The sequence below is a fragment of the Pogonomyrmex barbatus genome, unplaced genomic scaffold (assembly GCF_055798465.1).
Source record: "Pogonomyrmex barbatus isolate J1 unplaced genomic scaffold, ASM5579846v1 scaffold18, whole genome shotgun sequence".
Lineage (NCBI taxonomy): Eukaryota > Metazoa > Arthropoda > Insecta > Hymenoptera > Formicidae > Pogonomyrmex > Pogonomyrmex barbatus.
The window spans coordinates 1,653,102-1,674,553 of NW_028297114.1; the positions used below are offsets into that span (position 1 = coordinate 1,653,102).

At 40.4% G+C, this 21,452-nt stretch overlaps 2 protein-coding genes across 7 annotated transcripts in view; one reads left to right on the top strand and one right to left on the bottom strand.

Annotated features, from left to right (window-relative positions):
- Window positions 1-15,831, bottom strand: part of Nrx-1 (neurexin 1) — a 222,029-nt gene extending 206,198 nt beyond the window's left edge. For 5 of the 6 annotated variants that reach the window (XM_089074801.1, XM_089074802.1, XM_089074799.1 and 2 more), the window contains exons 1-2: window positions 12,695-15,831; window positions 1,383-1,433 (exon numbers count right to left, since the gene is read on the bottom strand). In XM_089074801.1, the coding sequence (XP_088930927.1) occupies window positions 1,383-1,433; window positions 12,695-13,303 (660 nt within the window). In that variant the 5' untranslated portion in view covers window positions 13,304-15,831. The remainder of the gene's footprint in view (window positions 1-1,382; window positions 1,434-12,694) is intronic. The other variant, XM_089074798.1, reaches the window with a different exon arrangement.
- LOC105433956 (uncharacterized) overlaps window positions 1-21,452 on the top strand; it is a 126,965-nt gene that overhangs the window by 63,271 nt on the left and 42,242 nt on the right. The window lies entirely within an intron of this gene.

A 21,452-nucleotide genomic window follows, 5' to 3' on the forward strand; every position in this document is an offset into this window, starting at 1 on the left:
CTGTAGTGACAAGGAACGAAATATGAAGGAGACGAGAGGAGATAACAGAGATAGAGAGGACGGCTTGGTACCGTTTGCATACCGCTGCATAATATAGGTAACTGCGTTACGCGGCGTACAATGCGCGCATTAGGGAAGGAATAACGATACGTCGTTTCGCCAGCTTTGCGCTGCTCTGATTTGGCCCTGACGTAATGACGTTCCGCGTCGCTTATTTGTTCCGTCGAAAGCATCGCGTGACAAAGAGGTAAGCGTGCATATTTTCGGCACAAAGATGGCACAACTAGGGGAAAAGGGGGTAAGACGACGATCTTAAGACTGTCGATTTTTTTTGTGATGAATTTCTGAAATAATAATAATAATAATCTACCTTTTCACTACGTCAAAAATTGAGAAATTAATAAATAAATTAGAATTTTTTAAATTTATTTTTTAAGATATTTCGACATTTCTATTGTGAAATGTTTTGAATTGGACATCGAATCCTAGAAAATTATTATCATCACTTCGTCATCTTACCCCCTTATTATTCTGACTGATATACAATATCTCCTTTTCTTCACGAATGCAATTAGTATATATAAATTACACCGATAGAAAAACTTGGCTAAAATTTTGGCGAACGTCTTGCGTTTTTCTCGATGTTCCTTCCGGACCACTCCACGATCGACTTGGCGACGTCTTTGTCGCGTATAATCAAATTACCTGAATCCTATTAGTAGCTCATCGATGCGACGGTGAGTCAAAGTCTGTATGCACACGATCGTAATTAACTATCGTAGTCGGCGTATGTACGTGGAAACCGCGCGTTGTTTGCCACTGTCAAATTCGGAGCGCACTTGATTGAATGTAGCACAGGACATTACAACGTATTTGCCACATATAACGGTTGTCTTACGAGATATTAAGCCATAACCCGGTCATTCCGCATCCGTGTAATGGAATTGGTCGCGCTGTAGTGGAAACAACAAAAATCGTTGTACAACAACGCCCAGCCGTGAAGCCGATATACCCGGGTCCCGCGGGCAGGCGTATTCGCTCATGCATGAAATCTGTTTGCCGGCTTTATCGCTCGCGTAGTTTCATGGCGCAGCCATTTGAAAAATGAAAAAGAGCCCGGCGGCGCACCGAATAACTCTTTACCTCACCGACAATTCTTATTGTCTCGTGTCGCGGTTTAGCCGCGTTTTTTATAAATTGCGCGACAGCCGCCACTTTATTGGTTACGCGACGGTTTTTGATGAGGCGAGAAGAACTCGTTATCGCTTGTTTCCCTTAAGCGTATTTTAATACCGCGGTTCTACTCGCAAGGATTCTAACGTTATGCGTTATCGATCTGATATTATATTCCAGATTTGTCGAGAAAAATTCTCATTACTCACCCTCGGCGACTTGCGTTTACTGATGCTCTCGACGCAGGGAAAGCCACCGCACTGAAACACACAAAATGTAACGTATAACACTTGGGTCGTCTAACTATCGCGTCTAATACTAATAATATCATGTATGTAGAATACCCAACAGTCGCTATTAACAATTGGAATTGTCAAGAAAGATTTCTCTACGGTCAGGGATTTTTGCGTTCAGCGTTAACCATAGCTAGAAAAATATTTTTATGCGCGAGGTATCAGGGCCAGAGATGGGTGACATAGATTGGCTTTATGGTAGAATAAACAGTAGATGGCACAGTATAAACTGCATTCGAGACTCACACGATGGCAGTCTTTGTAGCTCTCGCTGTAAACGCTGTGACTTCCGCAGGGATGACTGATCCGCACAGTCATCACAGTCATTTTGGGTTTAGCGAACCCCCGAGCTCGATATACTGCGGACACTTACACATCTACATTATTCATATATTCTTGCGAGTAGCGAATAGTTGAAAAGAAATCCAAGAAATCGAATCCTAACCGAAGAATAATATAACCGAGGGAAAGAAACGAAATAGATTTGTATAAACGGATTTTAAATCTAGCACGACTAATTTTTTTCTTACTAACTAAAAGTTTTTATCTAAAAACATTTAAACTCTGCAACGTCATCAGAACGTGTTTTACAGTCGCATCATAAAATCGTGTCCGTATCGAGAGGGAGAATTTAACGATCGATACACAGGAATTTATAGTTACAGAAGTTATACACAGCGGCTATTAACTCTTGCATTACGTTACATTACAAGCGTAACGTTGTACGCGTTCCTGTAATAACGCGTTTGCACGCGGATGCGTGATATTACCAGATTTACAAATCAAGAGGATTCTAAATTACAATACAAGATTCAAGAGGTAACGAGATTCAATTTACGTTTGTCCAAACCGCAATTTAACACGTCAAACAATGACATTTTATAAAAGAATCTTACGTTCTATTCTGATACGCTTATTACACCATCAACATTACAATGATAATTATACAATATGTGTAAAATGCGTTTACACAAATATATATTAATTTTTAATTATAATATATATATATATATATATATATATAATTTTAAATATATATAATTTTTTAATTAATGGAGTTATACAAGTAGATGTCAAAAAGAATCGGGAGAAGAAGGAATGCTAAACCGAGAATTTTATTGCCATTACACGAAATGTTTCTAGGGAGAATAATTCCGATGGTTTCACGTTCGAAATTTCGCTACCGAGTTATACTTTTCACGAAACGCGTTTATGCGCCATTCGTAGTCTCAAAGAAACTCTTGAAATATTGTCCATACAAAATGATCCCGCAGAGCTCGCCAACGATAATTCGGTGCCCTCATCCGGCTCGTCGTGTTTATTACAGCATACGGTTTTGACGACGGTAGGAAACCACGCGGTTTTTCAACCCCCTCGTTACGCGGACAGCCGAAACGAGCCGTCATTTCGAAACGCGAGGAGCTCGCGCAACCATAGCCGCGATACCACAAATGCGGTTTATTATTTTATCGCGACGACATAAAAGTGACGAGTATACTCATACGCGATTTCTGGATTTCATGCGTGTAACGAGCACGATGTGCGGACAACCGGGCGAAACGATGCGGAAATTTCGCCGATCGATATGGCGACCTTTTTTTTTTTTAGAACTTAGAATCCTCGACTCTTTTAATTATATAATTACGAACGCATTTCCAGAGACAAGAGAGATATTCCAGATATTTGCAGTAAAAGTTAATAAAATTTTAAGTGATTAGTTAATTAAAGTTTCTCGCTGCTTGCTTGCGACATCGTTATTTTTTGTTGCTCGAATATAGAAATATAGAAATTATAAATGAGAGTAATATTTTGTAATTAAATGCGTTTTTATTCTACGTATCAATAATGTTGAAAGAGTTGTTTTTTATGTCATAAAGGTAAAAGTTTAATCAACCGTATGGTCGTGTCCATATATGCAAAAATATTATTAAAAATTATGTAAATATTTTTCGTAAAACTTTTTGACAACTTAGTCCTTTCAAGTATACAATTAATCCGAATGATTTTTGTATCAAAAATATAAAACATTGCTCTAATGTTTATATATCTAAATATACTTCTTTAAAAAGTGTGTTTTAATAGAAACAAAATTTATTGATAAAAAATGAAATTCCTTTCTTGACTTTCGTAATACTTGACTTTCGTAGTCTTAGAAAAATAAAATATAATTTTATGTCAATATGTCTTTTTTTTACACAGAACAATTTTGTTGAATACAGAAAATGTATGTAAATTTATATGAACTTTACTTTGGTATGCATTGTTTTGGCGAAATGCAATATTCTTGTCAAAAATATGATCTGAGAAACTCGGAATATGTCAGGATGGTGGACGAGTTACGAGGAAAAGACGTGAAGGAAGGACACTTGGTTTTGTCGATGATTTGCCGAGCGGTCGCAACGCGGAAGAATAGAATTGCATTCCGCTTCCGGCAAAATTCCAGCCATATTCCCAAGACATACTACTTCCGATTACACACACACACACACACACACACACACACACACACACACACACACACACACACACACACACACACACACACACACACACATATCTACTATGCTTTTAGTTTCGTCAAATAATGTAAAATCGGTCGTGCTATAGGCATCTTTGTGACAATAACAATTTAACAATTAAACTAGTTATACAATAAATAAACCGAAATGGCTAACGTTGATCCAAGTTGATTAAACAAACAAATATCTCGAAAAAAATTTAGAGTGAAAAAAAGATTTTTATAAATCTGAAAAAATAATTTTCAATTTAAAAGAAGATGATATCATATTTGTTCACTGTTTGTTTACATTTAATTATATCATATCACAGGTCTCGAATATATAGCGAAAGTTTATCGACGATCCTTTACGAAATCATCGTGCCAGCTCCTTTTTATGAGAGATTCACGGTCGATGCGAGGGAGGACAGGATTTTATCCGTTCGCGCGATCCACCCCCTCGCGATGATTAAGTCGTCCCCGGAGTTTTATACTCGAAGGGCGAAAAAAAGTTTCACAACGAAGACTTGAACTCCCTCTTTCCGTCTAGGACCGAAGCGTGGTTTTATCTTCGATCACGTTTCGCGCCGCGATGCGGTCTCGTTTGCGCAAAGTCGAGCGAGATAATCGATACGTCTTCGTCCGTTCTCGCCACCCAAAGCCGTGGTGAGATGCTATTTCTCGTCGTTCTCTTTGCCCTTCGTTACGATCTTTTATTATTATGCACGTCCAAGGCTAAGAACGATTTGCGCGACATCATTTTTCCGTGATCAAACGAGTAACGAGCATGATAAGGAAGGCGCAAAAAATGGCTTTAAACAGCTCAGTCCTGCGGAAACATGAAAGTACTTCTCTACGAAAGCACTTTTCTCTACGTGAGGAAAATCGATTTGTAATTTATTGATTCTAGGATAGGTTTGAAACTATCGATCTATAAATGTTGTTTTGATATAAAGTATATATATATATATATATATATATATATATATATATATATATATATATAAATCGATTTATATAAATATATATATATATAAATTTTTCTAGAAGATATAAATAAAAGTACAAATATAAATAACATTAAAGTAAGCTGCAAATAAAATCTAAATAAAAGCGTTCATACTATTCTAGTATTTTCTCGTAAAGGAGCTTCTCAATTCTGTACAATTTGGCGCAAACGCAGAAATATCCGACGTTGTGAAATGCTTGGAAAAATACACTTAATACACGAAATGTATTCTCATTCGCGCCGGTATTAACGACCGTCTGTAAATATCGAATTGTGTAGGCAAGATTATATGGCATACGTTTCAAATCGATTTCCGATCGACGCTCCGCTGTACGTCCATTCGCTGACATTTCCCTTCAACGAAAACGTCTAACGGAGCAGGACATTGACATTGCGTTTCAAGTTTCGAGCACAAAGGCTGTCAGTGCTACTTCGCACTCCGATTCCGTTTTTAAATGAACGTGAATATCGATCGGCTCGCGCAATTCTCCGCGCATAATAACGCCCTGAATAATAATGTAAATGTCACAAATGCAAATTCCCGCCGCCGTAAATGCGGCTCGCGCACAACCATAAGTAATTTACAGTGTGCCCGATTAACGCGAGTGGCATCGCCCCGCTGAAATGTTTACTCGCGATCGGCGCGGCCCCGCTAAATCAACTAAATCATCGAAAGGCTCGTGTCAGCGAGGATTTTCATTTTTGGCAGTTGACGAAAATGGTCGGGCTGTTACTCGCTCGCTCAAAACAGATATTAATTCAGTTTTACAACCACTCCCCTTACATTTGCGCTCCCGCGCTCCAGCTCGAAAAATGGACCCGTTTAAATGGAGCGTCTGCTACGCTAGCCAGAACGGATAGTAATCTCGACCTATGTATATATTATAACAAGAGAGTGATGTTTTAATTAAAACAAAAAATTATGTACCTGAAAATTCTGATGGCGTGAGTTTATTACCGTCGGACCTCCGGATATTTCGTTGTTACAAGCGCAACCGATTACAAGAGAGAGATAACGCTTCTCTGTCATTCTTGATATGTAAACAGGGAAATCTACTATTCCACGATAGAAAACGTGCCGGCGAATTTTTTCGCGATAATTAATCCATCGCCGACCAGGTCTCTTTATGGATTTCTGTTAATTTCGAAATTAAATTCAGCAGTGCAGCTTAATTATGTCATCGATCGTCCGCCATTGCGTACTTGGGAATATGTAAAAGACCTGGGCTGCGATATATGCGTTCTCTGGTAGCGGTTTTAATGCTGCAACTAAATCGTAGGAACTACACACGAGAAATGCCGAGTACGGAACGGTATCGAGTGTGAGGAGTAAAGAAGAAATCCGACGATATATCGATTGTAAGAATATAAGCCGTGCGATTATATCTCGGATAGTACGATATACTCCGATTTATTTTTACATTTATTGTTCGGTGAATAAATCAATATTCATACGGGATGGTAAGTCAAATTTAGACTTTACACTTGTTCTTATTCTCGCCGATGGACTTGCACGTCTCCCAATGGACGAGGTCGGCGATAAAAATTCCAATTTTTAATAATCTCACTATCCAGAAATATTCCATATGCTTATTTTGTTAAGCAAATTACGTGTACTTATCAAAATAATTACGTGCATCGAAACCCGGGGGACAATTTGCGTAATCTTCCTCTTCGTATAAGACACTTTCGCGCGAATATATCGAAACGATAAATGATGCAACGATGAAATTGATAAATATGCAAAGCCGCTTATACGGCGTTTTACGGCGACCGCCGGCGAATAATTCGAGGATAAACATGCAATAAAAATTAATTAGGCGCGGATCGTTACAGAGGAGAACAAACTTTTGCGGGCAACGGGCAATTCCATATATCGGTTCTCGTTCTCGCGATAAGGCAGCCGTTTATCCGTATGTACGTGCCTTCTCATTACGAGTCACCATCTCGCTCGTTATTTCCGAGGATGTATGCGCAAATGTATCTATTTCGGCATATGCGAAATTTTGTTCAGCTGCCTTCATTAACGAGTTCCTCGATTAATTATCGTGGCGCGTTTCAATTGGCTCGTACACAGTTGTCTCTGACCAAATATCATTGCGGCTGGATGTTACTTTAATTTGCAACATATCGAAGAAACGGAGAGCACAAACGTGTCAACATGTTTTTTTTTTAATGCATCCGTTTGATCGAGTGTCATGAGGTTCAAGTTTCACACAGATTTATGCTCTTCATACAGTTACATAAGAAATTAAATCTCTGCAAAATGTAGCGATATTTGACAGGGTTTTTTTTCTGATAGTTGCATATTAAATGTTCATATGGATGAGATATTTATTTTAGCAGCCATTTTTTTGCATCACGATTTTTGTCGAGGTATGCTTAATGTAAATTATATTGACACCAATATAACGCGGGCGCATTTTATGTCGGGAATCGTCGTGTTTGCGAGGCAGCGGAATGTGATATCGTATCTCATTAACTGCAAATCCGCGCATTCATTAATCGTGGCAGTCAACGTAATAAACGTTGTGTGTAGTCATTTACGTCACTCAACGCATGATTACGTGCGAAGAAATACGGTTGGGCGACAAAAAAGCTCCGCGATTACGTCAAGCGAGCATAATTAATTAAGCGCGATATTTTCTATTGCTTTAGACGCTCGCGTCTTTCGATTCACGTCGCGGTTTCGAGGACACTAGATCGAAAAGCAAAAAGAAAAAAGATAAGTGTGATTAATAGAGTGACGAGGGATACCGTTGCTGTTATAACAAGTTTTCCCTTCGACATTGATTGATAATCGCGAATTAGTCGCCATCCGAATCCGATAGTTTTTTCGGCATTGCAGTGAATAATAAAAACCTGTTTAAACGCCAAATGAGGTATACACATACATATATAATATTTGCATCGTTCTTTTTGCATCTTTCATATCTGTGACAAAAAATATCTTAATAGATGGTGCTAACAATTCAGTTTTACTTATTCAAGTAATTGTCTTACGAATGATTAAATATGTCAAAATGCATTGAATTCTCGATGTTCAATAAGTCAACAACTTTTCCAATTGATTTTCGTGTATTTCAGTACAAATAATATTGTTAATAATACGTGTATGCCAGATGATTAAATTCACTTTGTCTGAATTTTGCAAACTAACTGCCTAACGTTCTATTCGTATCTTGCATTCGAATAATTAAGCTTAAAATATTTAAAATTGAAATGTGATATAGATACCATCTCGTAATTCAAACAGTCCGAAATATAACATGATTATGAATTTGTGCATAATCATATTTCCAGATCATTTTAATTATTTAATATCTCAGCCACAGCAAAACTAACTCTATGTTTAAATGACAGCAGAAAATTAATAAACTTTTCTAACAAACTACTTTTCAAATGAACATAATGAACATAATATTGTCACAATTTTTAACGAGATTAGCAAAATTTATCAAAGCTGAAATCGAATTTTTCTAATTATCTAATACCTATAATTATAAACATATTACAATAGAAATTATCGCACGCCACAGTAAACTAACTCCACGTTTTAAATGACAGTAGTAAATCGACAAACTTTTCTGACAAACTATTTTTCAAATAAACAAAATATTTCGAGTGATATTGCCACAATTTTTAACGAGATTGGCAAAATTTATCGAAACGGAATTTTTCTAATTATCTTATAATTATAAATACATTACAATAGAATATATCGCACGTGTGCATGCACGCGAAAATAATCATTGGATGATCATTAAAGATGTGCATTCCATCGATACTTGCGGGCATTGGTCACGGTGCTTATCGTGCGTGTACAATGCGTTATTTTCGTTTGGCTCGATTTTCGTTTGGTGCGACGGTGCGCTTTGGCGTGTCTGCCCCGCAATTTGTACTGTCCACCGGACTTGTCGCTCTATCATTATTATCCGATAAAGATCTACCTTGGTTGCTTTCCGTTCTTTGAAACGCAGCCATTATTAAGGTCACCCGCGCGTACAACGCTTGAGGTATATACGCGTGCATTCCTTGAAATGATACAACGTTACCGCGAAACGAATTTCACAGTCGCTACTACTCCAGCCGCAGTCTACTCCCTGTGCAAATTAATTAATTTATCTTCTCGTTTAATCCGTTTAATCACCTAAACGGCGACGAACTGCAACTGCCGTGCTTGTTCTCTCGGCAGCCTGAGCTCTGCAGATATATCTACGCTAAAGACACGCTTGTTACGTTATTAAAATATATTTCTTGGCGATATACAGTTTTAATTATATTTAAACTAATTTCAATTACACGCTTCAACGTGTATTTTTAAAGCAATCTCAATTTGCGAGTAATCAACTCTACTCGAGTAATCAACTTTATATATATATATATATATATTTTTTTTTAATTGATGAAGCTATATTTGTCTCCTTGTAAAAATGAATTTATTTTATATATTAATATTATTCTCTTACCATTAGAGATCGTCTCTACACTCTTAATCCTGTACCTCTAAATTCGAAGTGTTTCTTTTTTAATTGAAAAAAAGACTACACCTCGAATTTAGAGACACTGTGCGATATAATGATAAGAGTGTAATTTAACAGAGCGCTAATAAATAATCCTTTTGTTATTTTATTTATTTATTCAATGATTGTTTAATTTATTCTGTATGTGTATACCATCGACGAAGGTGTAACAGGTATGAAATAATTGCTTCCTACGAGTAATTACTCGCTTTTTCCACGACAGCCATTTGTAATATTCTGTTGATCGCGCCTGCTCCCCCGTCCGCCTGATAATCGCTTTTTCGTACCACGCGTACATTATGACGACAGAAAAATAATATTAATATGAAGCAACCGCAGTCGGAGAGGGCCGTTTCGCGCGGAAATGGCAATTTTCTCTGCCGAGCGTAATTCGCTTATCTTCTCTCTGCTCGCGTAATAGGAGACAATGTAAAAACCGTAATAAGAAAATCAAGACAAGAATTTAAAAGAAAGGGTCTATTGAAGAATGATAATTGGGGGAGGGGGGGGACTGTTCCGCTTTCACGTACTTTATTACAGTGAGCGAGCCTTTAACGTCTGAAAGCTCGGGAATAATGAATGTACGAGGGCCTGCTTATATAACGTCTCTTTATTAATACACAATCGGTAGGACGCGATGAAAATTTTCAATAATCATCGGGATGCCGCGTGTACGTTCGAAGTAGGTGGAAGTAATTAAATAATGATGTGTCGTTGTGTGTCCGCAATTTCTTACGCTGATGAATCTAGGTTATCTATCTGCGTTGCCGTAACGTCATGCATGGATGTACGGAGAACGATAACGTCGACCGAGTTACATCGTTGTACTGGCAATCGCATGGCGAGCCTCCTGACGGATATTCTCGATTTGTCGCCTTATCTAATCGTAAACGGATGCACGCCTCGTAACCGCGCGTGGCCAATCGAGCAGCAAGGTGATTAAATTCACGTACACGCCTTAATTTCAATCGCGATGTCTTACGAGCAAAATTCCATCCTGTCGAAAAAAGGCGAGGATCTTCTTGTCAAAACACATATCTTACATTTCTTTTTTTATTTACAAAGAGTTTAAAAATTTTGTTTTAATTTTGATTTTTATTTTCAAATAAAATAGATCATTCTAAAATTCAAATTCGAATATTTTCAAGAAGAAAGACTCATATAAATTGGTGGTACATACATTTTCGTAATAAAAGTTTTACAACTAAACAATCTATCTTTAACTTATGATAATTCTTGTGTTTTTAAAATACTGGGGAAATTTGTTTCAATTATTTCCATCTTTTAAAATTTTTATATACGTAAAAATGAAGTGTTAATCTTTGCTTCCAGTATCGAAACGTTGAGAATGACAAGCATGTCGGCCCGCTGGTTGCTAAGTACAACAAGATTACTTTCGGAATGGGATACAAGATTCCGGGGATACTTGAATAAAGCAGCACACATATCCGAAGAGTAGATGGGGAGATTCTTGGCAGAGGGCCATTGGGAGAAATATGAACCGAGCTTACTTCCACGGTAACACATAGTAAATTCTGTCATGGGGTGCTAAAATGGGCGCATTGAAATGGAACGTATTATGCGACGATAATAGGTGTACAAAAGAAAAAAGAATTTCATTCCAATTCATTTAGACAATTTTAAAAGTTAATACCAATATCTGTACCAGTAATATCAAATTGAGGTAACAATATCTAGGTTTGTAATGGCGGAAATTGAAATAGCTATTATTTCACGGAATTTAATTTTTAATTAGACGTAGAAAGCAGAATTATTTTATGCCGTAAAGAAATGAATGAAAAGCTCTTTTTCAAGAATTAATAGAGGGAATTAATAGACCTTTGCGTGGATACCTACGCGCTGTACGGAATTTGTCGGAGAGGGGGAGGAGTCTTCGAAAGATAGAACTTTTTATTCCGCGAGACCGAGTTATCCGTCTGCTAATTATCGCACGCACAGAAATCAAAGAAGAAAAAAAGTACCGTTACCCCGAAGATGTTGTCTCCGAACAATGGTGGGAGTATCGATCGTCGGAAGTGGGCGATAAAATAGCGCGGGAGGAAAGAAGGGAGCGGTCTTCTTTCACTCTAAATGGGAGGGATTTATTTTTAGTCCCCTGTGTACGCGACTCGCGGTAGGGAAAAATCTCGATTTTTACGCTGACGAAGCGCACGCGCTTTTCGCTTCGCGTAAAGCGCGCGTCAAGAGGAATCTCTCGATGAACCTGACTCAGCTATCGGCCGCGCGATGTTGCACACGGTGCCAATGACACCGCTGGGTATACAACGTGTATTGTTCTGACCGGTGTATCGATTCTTTCGAACGAGAAGATGCAAGGCGACAACTACCGCGATTCTCATTTCGCATCGATACAACGCAGACCGATTCGAAAGCAACGCGGACAGTATCTAAAAACGAGTAGCAAATTATAGATAATAAGATACTCTTTATTAATTGCGTGTTGTATGAGAATAAAGCGGAAGCGCTTTAAATGCAAAGTTTCTCTCGCAATTGTTAGACGATAATTGCAATTCTTCTAATGAAGATAGAGGATAGGCATTCAGCATTAAATTGCTGAACTATTTATCCTACATCACGCGAATCTCGAGTTCAATAATATTTTTCCTCTTCGGTATAATCGCACCACCAGGGAGAATTTGTGATTTGTTAACAAAATCAGACTGTCCGAATAACTCGTGATTGGCTCCCTTCCAATTTGCCGGCGACCTTCGATCTCGGGGTGAATTCTCTCCCTTATTTCAATCACGTTTATCACGGAAATAAAGTCCTCGTGATAAAGTACGCGCAAAAGTATTAGATCGTATGATAGATTACAAGCGACTTGGGAAACTATAAAGAAAAGATTTGAACACAATATAATTTTGTATAATATCAATATTATCATTTCTGTATTAATTACCGCGGTCCGAGGAAAAGTTTCTGCAAATATTAGAAAAAAAGTCGTTAATTATGTTTGACATCACGGAAAACGCGTCGGCGTGGAAAATTCGCAAAGCTCGATGAATCTGGAATTAAGACGCGCATTGAGGAACTTGAGGCGCTTACTGCGCATATTTTTCGTAGAAGCTTCGCGCTTTGGAACATCCTTCGGGTCAAACAAATCACGAGGCAAACATTGCAACGTTGAACGAAATAAAAATAAGAGGATAGATGGGTAGGCAATACACTCTCGCCCTACCTTGACATCTCGACTCTTCATCTCCTGCCTCCTGGGCACGGTATTCTCCCCGTCGGCGTACACGAGATTCCTAATAAATCCATTGAATCTTGGCTCGAATATCACGCTAGGCAGCGCCAACAGCGTCAGCTTGCTGTTATACCAGCTAGGCATACCGCCCACGTAGACGTCCGAGTTCCCGGCGAGCTTGCCGAACTCGAATTCCTTGCCGCGCGACGTCGAGACCGCGCCGACACCGTCCACGGTCAGGGTGGTATTCTCGTTGCATCTGGTGATCTGCACCTTGTGCCAGTGGCCGTCGCCGAGGTCGTGGCCGACCGTGACGATCTGCGCACCGCCGCCGAGATTGTATCTCAGTCTGAGAGCGCTCTCGACCAGCTTGACCTCGAAGAAGTCGTAGGTGCCGCCGTCGTCCGTGTAGAGCAGCAGCCCGTTGCCCTGCTCGGTCTTGAACTCGAACTCGAGGGTGCCGTTCAGGCCGGCATTCCATTTGCGAAATTGCGCGTAGCTCGTCGCGGAGCCCTCCAACAGGAAGGAACGGGCCAGCTGGCAGACGAGCGGCAGCACCGCCAGCAGAAGCGGCGCCGGCAGCAAAAGCGTGGGACGCATGATTCACTCTTGGACTGGATCACCGCGCTAGATCCGGCTCATTCGCGGATCGGACCGCGTTCTCTCTCGCTCTCTCTCTCTCTCTCTCTCTCTCTCTCTCTCTCTCTCTCTCTCTCTCTCTCTCTCTCTCTCTCTCTCTCTCTCTCTCTCTCTCTCTCTCTCTCTCTCTCTCTCTCTCTCTCTCTCTCTCGTTCTCTCTCTCTCTCTCTCTCTCTCTCTCTCTCTTTCTCGTGTACGAGGCTCGTCGTGCGAAGGACGTCACACACTCATAAGCATCTCGCGTGGGCGCTCGAGGCGTGGGTGCGTGACGTTAGCCACGTTGCACCACCCGGCTGCATCCGTGAGCACGTGAGGACGCACGCGCGAATCGTGCGTGGGTTGGGAGTGATATGCGATTTTCTGAGCGTACGCGCTGACTCGTGGATGCTCCCCTCTGTCTCTCTGTCTCTCTCTTTCTCTCTCTCTCCCCCTTTTTTACTGTATAAATATTGAACGTCTTCGATTGATGGCTCTTTGAGCGCTGAGTAAATTTTTATCGCACAAATTGGTCGAGCGGGAAAATCGTTGTCCGACTGTTTCAGAGAAATTAACAAACTTGATAGCGTTCAGACACGTTCGTTTTAAATTGCGATTAACCTTCGTTATTAAATTTTAGGATTCCTCTTTCGAGATGAGTTATAAGGATAAATGCTTACGAAAACGTACTTCGATAGAGAAGAATTAAAATGATACCTTCTTTTAAATCTTATCTTCGATAGAATTACTTTTCAATTAGCATGAGATTCGTTCATCATTTTCGTAAAAGAAGTCGATATTTCTGGATATGTCTTCAATTTCAAGTTCAGTCTGTTAATTGGACGCATCAAGATAAATTATCTTCGAATATATTCGTGCACTCTAAACACACTCGAAACGAGCAACGAGAATCCACAACACCTTTTTCCCTTTAACACGCGTATATATTGTACACCAATCGATTGACAATGAAAAGTTTCTCGAGAAACAAACGCTTTAATCACACGCGTTTATTGTATTACTTCTATACAATTCAAAATCAAGCAGAGATTGAGACTAAGATAACGTACTTTCTTCCAAAGGACATGTGTTAAATTTACTTCTTAACGCACTTTGACTATAGTAAAATTCAATCTTCTTGTACCAACATCATATTTTTACGGGAAATCAATAGATATCGGTCAGTCATTTAAATGCGTTTAAAGAGACTGAAGTAGTATCGACGTTTTATTTTTAATGTCTTTTCCTTCTAAGATTCTGATTTTCGAAAAGATAACCAATTATCTTATTTCATTCCACTGACAGAATCACCAATTACCGACATCGAAAATATGACACAATCAGCAAAAAAGTTCTCCTCTCCAGAAAATGATGAGATAAGATAAATTGCGTGCACGTTTTTTTTTTTTTATTTTATTTTATTTTTATTGAGACGATCTTTTAGACAGTTTTTATCGAGAAGATAAGGATATGGAAAATTCGATAACTGTCAGAAAATTGTTGATACGACTTCCAGTTTTCTTCCAGCTTCTCGGGGCTTCCGTTTCTCAGAGAATTCTTGAATAGATCGCGCATAACAATGCAGGGCCAACTACCATGTCGAGATATGATCGTCGTTGTCTCGTACTCACTTCGAGAGTACCTGGTAGTCGCGATCCAACACTCGAGAGTCGCCTCGCGTAAACGCGTCGCGTCGCGTCGATGACACACTTTCACCGCGACTCTTTCGGCGGGACGCACGTCGTCTCGAAATTCCTCGGACGGCACGGCGCGAGCGGATCAGTCCGAATGGCGTGGAACGTCACCTGACTTTGCGCTTCATTCCCGGTACCGAAGGTCACCGGGATGGAGAGAGAGCGGTCCCAGCGACGAGCGACACGACCTCGACCTAATCACGCGATGAGCACTTTCACCACACACCAGGCTCTGTCCCTCCCTCTCCGCGTCGTCCGTGACGCAGAATCGCGAGAGAGATTGCCGGGGGATGGTCGCAACGGCACGATTCGCGACGGTCGCCGTTTTCCCCGTGGCCAAGCTCGTGGTGGCGTTCAATGGCGCCGACACGGGTCCCGCACGTCGGGCCGAGTCAGACGACTATGCTACTCGCTCGCGGTTCACTCTCGAGTCAGCCGTCCGTTCGTATCGCGATCGATCCGGCCGCGCGCTCCATTTTTCCTTCTCTCTCTCTCTCTCTCTCTCTCTCACTCACTCTCTCTCTTTCTCTTCCTCTTGCACTCGCTCTTTCTCTCACCACCCGGATATGCCTCGGCGAAGCCGGACGTATATACACGTCGGAATAATACGCGCGAATCACGTTAATTCCGTTCGCCGTTCGCTACCGTGGCTGCTGATTACCGATCAGTGGACACCGATTCCCGGAGGTGGATCGACCCTCTCGACGGCTCCCGGCTTGATACTAGCCTGGCGAGACGAGGCGACGCTCGCTCGAGACGCTCGCTGCCGACGACGATGGTGCGACGCCCCCGGCATGACGCCGACGCCGACGCCGACGACGACGTCGACGCCGACGCCTCGCGCCGTTCCTCTGCGCAGCCGCGCGTCGAGGGAGAAGACCGGAGGAGGAAGAGAGGGTTGCGCGAGAGGGTGAAATGCGAGAGGGTTGTTCTTCGTGTCGGTGCCTGTCTGTCTGTCCGTTGCTGTATAACGTTGCTGGAAACTAGATGAGGGCGCGGAGAGACGAAGGGATGTGGTGGTGCGTTCTCGGGCGGGAGAGGGTTGCGCTCAGGGTTGCTTCTCCGAGCGAGGACGTTAGCGACGAGAAACGCGAAAAAATTGTTGAGCGAGCCCGCGATCGAAGACCGGAAGACACCCTTAATGCGAAGATATCCTAAAAGCGTTTTTTGAAACTGCTGATCCATATTCGGATCTATATTCGGAATGTGAATCATCGATCGATGTCAATAGACAAAACGTGATGATGACATTTGATATTGGAGCCATATTAAATATCCAATTTTTTATTTTTTATGTCAATACAGATTAATGTAATCGAAACAAAAACATTTTAAATATTTCAAATAACTTTATATATCTGTTTTTGGTTGGAAAACAGGAAACAATGATCGTTTTTACTCTCTTCCATTAAGAGACGCGAAATGCAGAAAAGAGAAAAATCCCATGTTAAAGCAATATCGTATAAATATAGTTATTATTCAAAATTTTCCGTATACATTTATTTATAAAATGAAATAAATGAGAAATATTAAAGATGAAAGAATCGTCCTTATCCGTATGTTAAAAGAACACCACGATATCTCTTGCTTTGCCGACACATTATTCATGCTTTATTTTATATAATGTAAACTTATAATATATACTTATATAATATACTTTTATAATGTAAACTTAAATATATACGCACAAAAAGATTTCAAGAACGTAATCAATATAATCTAAAGTTTTCGATTAAAATCTAATATTTATCTTCATAACTAGATCTCACATTAATACACAAAGTTATTTTAGCCGGAGAAGAGTATATCAGTCTCTGATTTACATTATGAGTTATGGCATTTAACGAAGCAGAAAAATTAAACTTTGCATTGAGAGAGAGAGAGAGAGAGAGAGCAGGATGAAATGGTGCAGGTGACGAAAGCGAAAACGGGATGGATGGTGGTGCGAACGGAAAACTCGGCTACCCAAATAAAAGAAACGGAGACGGAGTGAGAAGATGCTGCGCGAAGGAACCGCATAAAGGTGGTTCCCCAGGCTGAGTGGAAGAATAGGTGTAGATGTCGGTCGAAAGACGAAAAAGCGCGCGACTCGATGCTGAGAAAGCATCTGTGTGGCCGTTCGGCGGAAAGCGCCGATTCACGAGGACGATACAACATGAACCGGGAGATGGTGAACGGGCGATTTCGCCTGGTCAGAAATTCGAGGACCCGTCGAGTACCTTCGACGTCGGCGGACCGAGTCGGCGATTTCTCGAAAGCGCTGCAAGAACCGAGCTCGTAAATACACGCCTCACTGTTTTATAATCAACTTCACAACTTTTTTGCTAAAAATAAGAATTTCCATGACCAAAGAAAATCGTCGTTTCTCCATATCGTTTTTTTTTTTTTTTTTTTTTGCCGATCTTCGCCTCCTCGGGAAAAAGTTTCTCAATTAATTGTTATAAATTAGTAATTTTAATTTCATTATTCAAACCCGCAGCGAGTCACGAGTTGAAATACCGGTTTGAATAAATGCCGCTGCCTTAGAAGGAGGGAAAATAGATCATATATCAATTATGACAGTTGATTATCATTAACGCTAATTTAATGCTCGTATGCCTCGAGATAATAGCTCCCATTAGTCCGTGTCGTTCGGTATAATTAACACTTTGAGTCCGGTGGGGGTACACTGCAAATCCCACCGTGATGTTAAACGCTCTCCGGATTCAAAGTATTAATCAATGTTGTGTACATTAATATCGTTATCTATATAAATCGGAGACGTATACGAGAAGCCGACGCGGTTTATCGCCAGGTTATTATTATTTTTGCTGACGAAAAAATGATAAAATCGAGAGTGGTCGTGACAAGTTCACCACGATTCTTTCTTCCAAACTCACTCGACGGTCTATCGATCTACCGTGATTGTTGACTCGACGACGACGACGACGACGACGACATATTAGTCCCGCGAGAGTAATTAGAACGTTAGAACAAGATGGCATAGACTCTTAAGTCGTCTACACGAAAGATGAATCGTTCTCACGCGTTTCTCCCCCATTTCTCCTTAGTATTTTATCCGCCGGACATTGTCCACCGTATTGATGGATCGCAGTAAACTTCCCTAAATCCCGGCCAAGTAGGACGATCCAACGGATGTGTTTACCTGATGATAACTCGCGGTACTTTGCGAAACGCTGCAAGACAGAAAGTGCGCTCACGCTCGAGCTGCAAAAGTTTTTGTCGAACGTACGGCGACATTCCCGGACCTGATCTCGCATTGGAAAATATGTCCCGATTGTGACTCCCGAGTTGCGTCCGCGGCGCTCATACCGGGTGGTCGCACAGAAATGTTGGATGCGTTCAACGAAACGGCACGTAGACTGCACATATCATTGCGCGGCGCATATGAAATTCCGCGAGAAATAGTTGTTAGAATACAATGCAAAGTTTGAGGGAAGCTCTATTCGGAATATTACTTCGGTCACGAAACCGTGCTTAACCGGTTCTTTGTGTAACGTGTAATCGAAGTATTATCAAAAGTATGATATGATCAGCACAAATTTTCTGCTGCTACTTTTCCGGTGTTACACCGAATGTGGCATTCGAAAACGTAAAACATAATTGATTGATTATGTATGTTAAAAGTTTAAAGATGCCATTCTCTATTTTCTTTATTTTGCTTAAATCATAAATTAACAGTATAATCTCGTCTATAAAGATTTAATTTGCTCCAAAAAGAGCGTTCTTAGTTCTTGGGTTTCAAATTTTTTTTGGATTTTTCACATAATCACCCGATATACGGGCACATGCATACATGCGGAATAGAATCGAAAATGCTAGGAAACTTCAACGATAACGCAGGACAATATGTAAGGACGTGTCCCTTCGCGTTTCCAACAAATATCGACCCATACCTGACCCATCTCCGGCTCGGTCAGAGCTGGAAAAGTTTCGAAAAAAGATTTGTCGCTAAGAAAGTGCAGAGAAATTGTCTTAGAAGTGTGCCAAACCGAATGCAGCGAGTGTCGATTTTTTTCTTCTTTTGCACTGTTTACGTGAAAGTATGCAATTTGTTTGCTGACCAAAATAAAGATTGCACAAATGTATTCCGTTTTTATCCGTTTCGTTTGTTTTAATCTCGTAATGCGTGTTTTCGCACAACATACGCCGACGAAATATTGTTTCACGGAATGAACGTTATCGATCTCGTCGCAAATATTTTCGTTGTCAAAGTAAACGTACGTAGTAAAAGACAAGATAGTACTGTGAAACCGTTGCTGTGATATTTAGACGGTCTCCATTGCGATTTGCATTTTTTGAAAATTTTTGTAAAGAGAAATTGCGGAAATTAGAGGAAAAAGAAGATGCGACAAACGAATGCGTCACAAGAATAATTTAATAGAAGGATTATTTTTACATTACATTTGTAAAACACGTTATACAAATGAACGTTTTTATAAAAATATTATCAGTATTATTTTATATAATTTCTGAATGGAATACTTATTTTTCAATTAAATAGAAGCTTTTTTAATTTCTTTTTGATATACAAATTTAATAACAAAATTGTTGTATCGCACTATTCTCAAATCCCGATTATTTTATAAGAATTTGCATAAATCTGATGTAATTACATAATACATAGTCATCAAAAGCTTTTGCCGAGTTAAATCTCGTAGTCTGTGGAATGATAATACAGGTATATACAGGCTTTTTCCCGCTTTAACAATGTCACGTTTCTTTGTCAGTAAGTATAAGTACGCACAAAAGAAAACTTGGGCCAGAGAGAAATCTTGACAGCTTTATATCTAGAACGAGTACCATAATGCGAGAAACTCTGGCAGCGAAAATGACTTTAATCCTTCGCAGCCAAGTCCTCGCACGTCTGACCCGTGACTTTCCTATACTACTGAATTCCTCTCGAGAGCCGCGAACGACAGTCCGCGCGTCAAAATCAATTAGGTAATCGGTCTAATCATTCGCGATCGAAATGTCGTTCTGATTTTATCACCTCCCACGGCCCTTCTATAAATACGTGAGCAATTTTTCTCGTTCACGGGAGCCTGTCGAGCCGCGGGCCCTATTATTATCTCCGCCGTTCGAAGTCGCTCGCGTTCACGGCGACAATATAATTACTACGTCCCACGCGGCCACGTAGATGTGTAATTAACCTACAACAACCGACAACGCCATTCCCGCAAAATGGAAGAAATTTAAATATACCAATAACCCAGAACGCGCGGGCTGGAGTTCTTGGAGAACGCGCGCAGAACAATTCTCGACGGTCTAACGAGAGTGCCAGATGCTCTGGAAAGCTTCATCAGAGAGCCGCCCTGGAAACGACACTTTATTTTTTCCTTTTTCGCACGACTCTTCCTTATCGTTATCGTCGTTCGACTCCGGAATGGTGTCTCGGCCAGCGTTGTTATTGGCAATCATAAATTTCTCGCACGCTCGGTAAATACAGCGGTTAAAAGTTAAAATTTTCGCGGGCTCTTCGGATATTTCGCGTCCGAACGCGTGCTTACATTTATTCAACCGTCCATATTTACGAAGAACAGTCGGCGAATTAACTCACGAGGATCCAGTCGCATGAAAATAATAATCGATATATTAGTACGGGAATTAATTAACATTGACAGAGAAGCTACGATATCTCGCCGTTGTAACAGAACGTATCGCGATGAATTGTCGTTATTAATTGAATCAGATTTAATTAATTGTCATTCACTTCGACGAATCGAAGCCCCTATCGTGAGATTTTTACACAGAGATAGTAGAGGAGCGGAGGGAAAAGTAGGACGTTTCCCTTATCCGCTTTTAATCTATGATTGAACGTGGCTGTAGACACATTTTTTCGGATTTCCGAGTGAGCTGCATACTGTGAGCGCGCGTATTATCTGCACACGTATCGCTCTCGGTATCGCGTGTACCATGTCTGTTTTGCAGAAATTATTTTCAACGTTAAAGATAGCACACGCGCGGATCGGTGTACTCGCTGCCTCGAAATTTTAAAATCCACCGCAATATCGTTAGCTGAATACAAAAATCATCCCGCTTTTAATCTTTCACCGCGAACAAATTTTACGTGGCGCCGTCGAATATATTTGTACGACCGATATTTTTGTATGAAAAGAAGCGATAAATAATTCGAGAGGTACAATATTTCGAATGGGAAACTGCGTAACGGTAGCATTCCTCGAGATGCGCCTTATTTTTTTACGTAACATAAATTTCACGTACGCCCTGCATTTAATATTTATCACTTGTTCATCATCCAAATTTTGAGCGAGTCTGTCGTAAGTTTTCTGGCCGAGATACTCGATTAAAAAAAAAAAAAAAAAATAAATTATAGGGAAAGATGTGCCAACGGCGATACTTTTAAAATTTACTCGATGCCCTGACACGCGTATAAGAGGAGTTGACGCAGTCATCGATTCCTCGCAGTCATCGATTCC